At 37.0% G+C, this 8,744-nt stretch overlaps 1 protein-coding gene across 1 annotated transcript; it reads right to left on the bottom strand.

Annotated features, from left to right (window-relative positions):
- Positions 1-2,237: 2,237 nt before the first annotated feature.
- On the bottom strand, positions 2,238-3,173 carry LOC114180278 (ribonuclease S-4-like). The gene is made up of 2 exons (XM_028066570.2): positions 2,927-3,173; positions 2,238-2,774 (listed from the first exon to the last, which is right to left on the bottom strand). The coding sequence occupies exons 1-2, from the start codon at positions 3,158-3,160 to the stop codon at positions 2,385-2,387; spliced, it is 624 nt and encodes a 207-aa protein (XP_027922371.1). The 5' UTR covers positions 3,161-3,173; the 3' UTR covers positions 2,238-2,384.
- Positions 3,174-8,744: the final 5,571 nt, after the last annotated feature.

Consider the following 8,744-nt stretch of genomic DNA (forward strand, 5'->3'; position numbering starts at 1 on the left):
TATGTCACTCTTTAATTACTATAATATGTATAGTATGATATATTATCATAATTTTGTAACTATGAATTATAATTATTAAATATTGTCATTATGTTATTGTAACGTCCCATTTAATAAATAAACTTAATTAAATGAAACATTATTGTGAGTAATATAAAGAGGCAAAGTCATGGAGTATATATGTCACTCTTTACAGTTACTCGAAAGTTACTAGGAAGGAAATCAAGGAACACCACGATGCCATTAACAAAACGGGATAAAAGTTTAACGGTATCCAAAATGTATGCTCAAGGAACAAGATAATACATAGGCCACATCCCTAAAAGAAGACTCAGAGTAAGGGGATCCGACCCGAAATAAGCTACGCAGCGGAGTTTCCATCACCCTGATGACCATGAGGGGGTTCCCACATCAATAAATTGATGATCATCGCAAAAGGAGAAAACCACACATAAGACACGCAAATAAATAGAAAGGGTGAGCTAGAGTGGAAAATGTTTTATCATATAATTGCATACAATTTAAAAGTCAAGGATACATAAATCAACCAAACATCTGATAGCAAACAATGCAAGACTCTAAGACTTAATTATCCGGATACATATAATCAGTCGGATTCACTGAATGCTTGCACTTGTGGTGGCCTCTACTGCTCGGCAGAGCCATTGCCAACGGGTTTCACCCTACCACGCACAAGGTTAGCCTTCAAACATCTAAGGCCATTATCTTGCCAAAGATTAGGGCCTTTTGCTACTCTCACCACTTGAGTCAGTACGCTCTACATGAGACTAACTGACTCTTTAGAGTTTCAGGATGTAATCTTTACTTGAATCCTTACTTAATTATATAATGAGGCACCACCACAAAACCTTATTAACAGGTTCGTGGAATTACGTCCTAATCATGAGGCACCACCATAAGATCTTACCGATTGATTCATGGAATTACGTCCTAAACCATACCAAAATCATGTCTCACCAACTAAACACAAGGGTATCATGCATACCAATCTCATGCCAATATTTATTACCAACCATTTAATCATGTTCTATATGAAAGACCATACCAAACTCATCAATTCCATTCCCATAAATTACATAATACATGCATATTCACACCTTTCACCCTTCATGCTTTAAATAAAGCAAACCAACCAATCATGCCACCAACAATAATAGTGTAAGAAATCAGCACGGTCCCACGCCAGGTCTCGCTCAATCGAGGAGCCCTCGCTCAGGCAAGAAGAGTGGTCTCGCTCAAGCTGCAGGCTCTCGCTTAGGCGAAACTATGAACAGAGGCCTTGGAAGATCTCGCCAGTTCTCGCTTAGGCGAGAAGACCTCGCCTAAGCGAGATGGTTCGTCGCTTAAAACGCAGCCCTTCGCCTGAGCGAGTGCTCGAGCAGAAATCTGGGCAAGCTTCTGCTATTCTCACCTAGGCGAGACGAGCTCGCTTGGGTGAAAATAACAATTCTTGTCCCCTGTTCACGCATACATGGCAGAGCATCAATCCAAGACAACATGAAGTCCAGTTTTGATACGAACACAAATACCAACCAAGCAGTTTCATCATGAAACAGAAACAAAAACAACCAACATACAACAAAATGCAAAACCCCTAGCTCCCGTTACTTGGAAAAAGCTAGCCAAAGACTTCGACACCGAAGCTAACGAGCACAACAACTCCAGGAGCAGATTCGAGAATGACACATATTGAAAATGAGGTTATCAAAGTGCACCTCTATTGGAACCACAAAAACAAAGCTTAGAAACAGAGAGGGTACAGGTTGAGAAGCAACGTAGAATAAAATGAGGTTCTTCTAGCTCAATGAAGAGTGGGAGTCAAACCCTAGCAGAGCTCACGTAGCAACAAGGGGATAGGGGATGGGAAACTGTTTTTCTGAAAAGTGGCAGAATGAGGAGGTTTGGGCTGGTTTAAGAGTTTTGAACACCCTATGGGTTAGTCTTAGGCCCAACTGATCAAGGTAGTCCCTTAAACCTTAGGGTAGAATTTAAGTGGACCTTTCAATTATTATCTGATAAAATAATATAATAAATATGGAACCATGTTTCATCAGGTTTATTATTAATAATTAGTCAAATAAATATCAAATAGTTTTTTATGCTGTAAGATAACCTGCTCTAAAGAAGTGAAGTCTTTATTTATGAGTATAAATAAATATCAAATAGTTTTTTATGCTATAATATATATATATATATGCAACACAGTAGAAGTGAAGTCTTTATTTATGAGTCACGTACAACACAACATAAAGAGGGTAGCCTATTGATCTCAGCATACCCAGTCCAAACAGAAAATAAACTATAACATATAGTTTTTAATTTTTTAATTATTCATTAATTATATTATATGATATTATATAATATTACATAAACATTACAGGAGAAGTACAGGTTCCTTGTGAAGCACAATTGATGTACTGGGGGATAGGGTCTGTGTTCAAACATATCCTTATTTCAAATATAAGTCCACTTCTTCCACAGTGTAGTTCTGGCTCAACACCTATAGCTGAGTTGCGTATGGCTGAGATGATATCATTTATATGATATGGCTTACCATGTGATATACCCGCATTTATAAGTATTGCTTCAAGATCATTCCTTGCATAGATATCTAATGTCAATCTGAAGAAATCAAACTGCTGCATATTGGAGCACGTTCCATGCTTCATCCACTCATGTTCCCAAAACTGAGTATAATTCGTAGAAAAATAATTTGGCCAAACTTGTTGAAGTCGAGGTTTCATATTTTGTATCTAATAAAATAAAAAATAAAAAATATCACTTTCCAACATTAAAATGTTATTACAATTAAGAAATAGATACCTTACTCTTAGATCTAATAAAACAAAAAAATAACTTTTTCGAATATTAAAATATTATTATAATTAAGAAATGAAAATCTTACCACAGAAAGATTTAATCCGTCTAATCTGCAATTGAATGGTTGTGGAAAAGCGTTGGTCGATGGCCATAAGCCATGTATAGTAAATTTCGTTGATTTTACTGACGACGACATACATCTATTATTAAGATAACAAAAACCTGGTGGATAAATTTGTGAAATTTTCCAATAGTCGAACCCCATGATAGAACTATGAAATAATAAAAAGATACTAAAAGTAACGATGAGATAATTCATTATAAATGTATGAGAAAAATAATGAAAAATAATGAGTAATGAAAAATAATGAAGTTCAATGATTCAATTTATAGAAGTTCCTTATTGTAAAAAGTTAGTTAAACAAAGGTTCTATTAAATTTTATAATTAATTGTAAAATCAAATTTTGATTTAAAACTCGGTACGTACTTTGTTTTATGCCTAATTAGTGAGTAATTTTATTAATATATCCAAACATTGCATGTGACACTATATCTATATAATTGTCATTTTGCTCTCTATACCTATATACATCTGAATAAATAAATTTATAATATAAACATAAGTTAAGGATAGTAGTTTAATTTATTAAATATTATATAAATTTTTAAAAATAATATATTCCATGAGTTTTTTAAGATTTCACTAATACATTACATAAAATAACAAAACTGTAAGTTTTGGCTAGATTTTATCAAGTTACGTACTTATTCTTCAAATTAAAAAAAAACACAGTCATATATTATCATTTTTATTTTAAGATAACTAATTTTAATTCTCCATATTCATATTAAAATATACTAAACATAACATATGAATGACAATAAGGATAGTAATTATAATTTAAACATAGCACATTCATACAAAGAATGAGACACATGATGTGTCCTTTATCAACAAACAAATAGAGATGGAAAACAATCCTAATGAAAACTTTTTAATAATCAATAATATTTTATATATAATAAAAACCAAGTCTCTTATATGTATATTTGAAAAGTTTTTAAAGTTCAGAAATTATTATTTGACGCACATAATGAACTCATTTTCTATTTTATGTTTAACACCTCGTATTTAATATTTATTGAAATTAATAATGGATACATATTACTGGTAATATTTAACACTTGAAGAGCATCACTGTAAAATATGAAGTGTTTCTGCTATATTTCCTTTCATGTAATACTTCATATTTACATAAGTATATGAAGAAAAATATTTTGTATTGGCTTGTTCGGACATTCTACTTCTTATCACAAGCGAAAACACAAGTGTTTCTATATATCCTGACTATATGTGTTTGTATTTTTTTTAAATATTTATCTACTATAAATATAGAAATAGAATGTATAAGTAAAATCTATTTGAGTGTTTGTTTGTGATTGCTGCGTGTTGGGGGTTCTGTTCATGTGGTGGAATTTCCCTATTATTTTGTTTTAGGCTCACAATTTACCACCAGATCGAGTTCACAAGGTGTTTTGCGACCAGTTGCAGTGTTCCAAATTAGAAGAAAAGATTAAAGAAATAATTGATACTAGATTTTGGAAAATTATTGGGTTTATTATGTCTAACTTCATTAGATTGTGTGATTTGTGTTCTGTTTTGATTGATAATTTTTGTTTCGAATTCATTTTATTTGAGTATGCGTGATTCTGGTTTGGAGTGTGTTGTTGGGGCCTTTGCCTTGTAGTTGTGGGCTGCCCATTGTTATTGTGCTTTAGGACGAATGCTATTCATGTTTTTGGTTTCCAATAAATTTGTTATGGACCGATTGCGCCAAGTTGGGAGTAGAAGTTGACGGAAATATTGATGGAAATTATTGAGTTTTGTATGTCCATAAAATAATGTAATTATTTTTAATATTTAAATTTGAATGTAATAGCTGGATCAATGAAATGCGAATTTGGCAGGACCTGATCTTTTGTTTTGGTTAGATTGGGTTCATTGTGATTAAGAGCTGGATGCATATGACTTCTTGGGGGGGGGGGGGGGGGGGGAATGTTTCGATAGTGACATTTTAGTGATTAAATGATTTATCCTTATACAAACTCTTTGTACACAAACATTTTATCTACTCTAATTTTTTACCGTTCTACTTTGGCCCAATTACTATATGCATTGCTAAGGTTGAAAAAGGCCGAAGGGTATTTCTTCTTGCACATCCAAGATTTTTTTTCTGCATCCCAAACATTTTTTAAATTTTAAAAATATCCTTTAATAATTTGACCAGAGTAATCACTAGTGTAGTAAGGACTTTTGGCCCCGGTTGTTTTTGATATTCTGCCCCGGTTCTAGAACCGAGGCATATTGGGGTCAGGCAAAAAAGGGTGGTTTTTGGCCTCGGGTGTCAACCGAAGCCATAGGGGGTACTTTTCTGCCTCGGTTCTCTGAGGACCCGAAGCCATAGGGGGTACTTTGCTCGCACCACCATTAGCACTGCTGCGCTCATCCTCGCCATCGAGTTCGTCGGCAAACGCTGTCGCGGCCAGACCTTCACCAGCACTAAACGAGCAACCCACCACGACGCTCAGACCATGCTACCACTGCACGATCTAAATGCGACAACGACAAACCACCATGAACCAGTAGAGCCAAGAGATCTAGAGATCCAGCACCTCCACCGTCGTTCGAAGCAGAACTTTAAGCCACTGTTACAGGAAACCCTACTACTGTATCGCCATCACCACCGCAGACAAAGGAAGAGAGTGACCACCAAATCACGCCTTTGCCGTGAGCCGCGAGCACGCCTCCTCCGCTAATGACGAACCAAACACCACCGCACGAGAAAACAAAGACGAGAATGCTTCCACCACGCGCAAAGTGTTCGCTCAGGAACGAAGGTGAACAGTGCGAGGTTGCGAATTTGGGAACCTAAATAGGGCATATGGCCTCGGTTCAATTAATAACCGAGGCCTAAAGTTCCTTTATGGCCTCGGTCAATAAAGACCCGAAGCCAAATGTGACGGCGCTGGTGACATTTTTGAAATTAGGGTTACTGGCTGACTTATAGGCCTCGGTTCTTTTTTAACCGAGGCCAAAAACCTCTTCATATTACCTCGGTTCAAAAACACCCGAAGCCAAAAGTGCTGACGCTGATGGCATTTTTAAAATTTTGGTTACTGGGCTGCCTTATAGGCTTCGGTTATTTTGCAACCCAGGCCTAAAACCTCTTACTACACCGATTTTGCACACACCCGAGGCAATATAGTTGGACGAAATTGTCAAAAATGCCACTGCCTCCTTATAGGCTTCGGTTCTGCTATAACCGAGGCCTATAAGGCGAAGTAAAATGTCAAATCTGCACTAGTGAATACAAAATTTCACCCTTTAAGTTGCTTTTAAATATCAATTTTTGATGAAGGGTAAAAGATACTTCTAGATATCGCCTCTAGCAAAGGTCATGAACTTCCAAATGTTAATATATATATATATATATATATATATATATATATATATATATATATATATATATATATATATATATATATATATATATATATATATATATATTGACATCCGAAAGTCCACCATCTTCGTCGACGTTTGGAAGTATCTTTCATAAAAAATCATCAACATCCGAAGACAATTTCGGAGGTGAGTTATGTGTTGTTCTTATCAAAAGTCAAAAGGTAATTTTGGAATTTAAAAAGTTTTTTAGGGTGTATAAGAAATCTTAGAGGTAGAGGAAGAAACCCCAAAGCTAATGATGTTGCATTTGGCTAATGGTATTTTCTTTCTTTCTTTATGATATAATTAATGGAGCTTTTCTTACTTTGGCTAATGAACTCTTTCTTTCTTTTTGTTGGTATTTGTTTCTTTTAAAAAAATTTAATTAATTAAAAAGAGAAATTCTCACGCCCATTTTTTTGGATGTTTGTATAATTATTTATTCTGTTTGACATATTCAGGTATGAATATTTGTGTGCTCATTCGTGTTCTCCTTGTATTCAATATCTTTTCATTTTTCAAAAATATGTTTCATTAGGATGCTTACCGTTTGCGTCACCTCATATCCCAACAATAAAGGTCTGAGAACTCGTCACCAGTACAATAAGGGCCTTTGGCCCCGGTTGTTTTTTATATTCTGCCCCGGTTTCAGAACCGAAGCATATTGGGGCGAGGCCAAAAGGGATGGCTTTTGGCCTCGGGTGTGGACCGAAGCCGTAAAGCGTTTTTCTGCCTCAGGTCACGCTTGAACCGAGGCCTGTTCTGCGCAGTGCTGTAGCGCGTTCTTGGAGACCCTGAAACCTTTCTTCTAAAATGGGATTGCACCATGGTAGAACAGTTTTGATTTGCGCAATAGTAGTGGCATAAAACTACATGTTCATGATAACCATCTCTCCAGCAACTTTCGTCACTTTCTCTGCAGCAACCATCAGGAATAATACTATAGTTGACCTGAAACGCATGATTGAGAGCTTGTTCCAGAACTGCAGCTCCGTCATCACTATCATCATAACCATCCAGAGGAGCGGCAACAGCCACATAGAAACTTCCCTTGCAATCCTTAAGCTGTGGGTATCTGTGGACCATCTCCTTTTTCGTGTATTCCTCCTCAAAATAATACACATCATCCACGCACGTAAAGTTGCGTTTTGAAGGGAAATTTGGGATTCTAGGACAATGTTCGAATATGATCTTCTAAGCCCACACCCACCTCGGCCTGACGCTCTCCTCCTGCCGCTACACTCGCGGAACCTTCATCTTCCCTCTGTCACAACCCTTCCCTCACACAAGCTTCAACGACGAAGTCACCTACATAGAAGCCACGCTCCCTCCAACCTTGTGCTTCCGAAAACCGTTAACGCAACCACCAGAACAGATCCTGTGTATGCTATGTTTCAGTGGAGGTGCAGCGTGGAAGAGTTAGAGTTACAGGGAGAGAGAAGAGAGAAATGAAGTTTCAGAGAGAAATTGAGAGCGGCGGGGAAGAAGAATGGTTCGCGAAATTTGAACCCTAAATAAACCCTATGGCTTCGGTTGTTAGGGGAACCGAAGCCATAGACCCCCTTTTGGCACCGGGTCTCCTTGGACCGAGGCCAAACAGCTAACGTCCAGTCACTTTTTGGCTTCGGGTCTTACTGGACCGAGGCCTATACCACTATTTGGCACCGGTTTTGGGCGAACTGGGGCCTATACCCCTTTTTGGCTTCGGGTATTTGGAGAACCGAGGCCTAAAACTTGGCTCTAATTACAAAAATGCCACCGCGCCATTATATGCTTCGGTTCCTGGCCAACCGAGGCATATAAGGCGAGGTAAAATGAGAATTCTACACTAGTGCGTCTTCCACTTTAGGGAGTTGCAGCGTTGGAGTGAAGGTGGGTTGTAGTTTCTTTTCTTTAATACATTATCTCACATTAGGGGTGCTTGGCTTGTAGTCTTTACGTAGATTGCAATGAATGGGACGCATTTATGTTATTAATTTGCTCCTGGACATGTTTTTGTGATCATGTTACGGAACGAGGGATGGGTTTTAAACTTATATGGTTGAGTGGTAGGTATTTGGGAGGTTTTCTTTTTACGTGGCCAACTAATCTTATAGAAAGGGGTTTTGGGTTTCTTTCCTTTTGGTTACATCTTTGCAAGAAAAATAAAATAGAATAGAATAATAGGATTGGTAAAGAAACTTTAATTATAGGAAGGAGAAATCTCCGCATGGGTAACCGAAGTATGATTCTGGATGATGCAAGTTTTTAGTTCGTCATGAGGTTTAAGGGCCGTGTGGGTTTCATTCTTGCTTGTGAGAGTGATCTTGAAGGATAAGTTGTTGTGAGATTTTCTGTCATACCTAGAAGCCAAGTGGTGATTCTTTCGTTTGTACGAGGCTCTAGAAAATGGTCTTC

Source organism: Vigna unguiculata, chromosome 4 (assembly GCF_037176805.1).
Source record: "Vigna unguiculata cultivar grain cowpea cultivar isolate G323 ecotype 2 chromosome 4, ASM3717680v1, whole genome shotgun sequence".
NCBI lineage: Eukaryota > Viridiplantae > Streptophyta > Magnoliopsida > Fabales > Fabaceae > Vigna > Vigna unguiculata.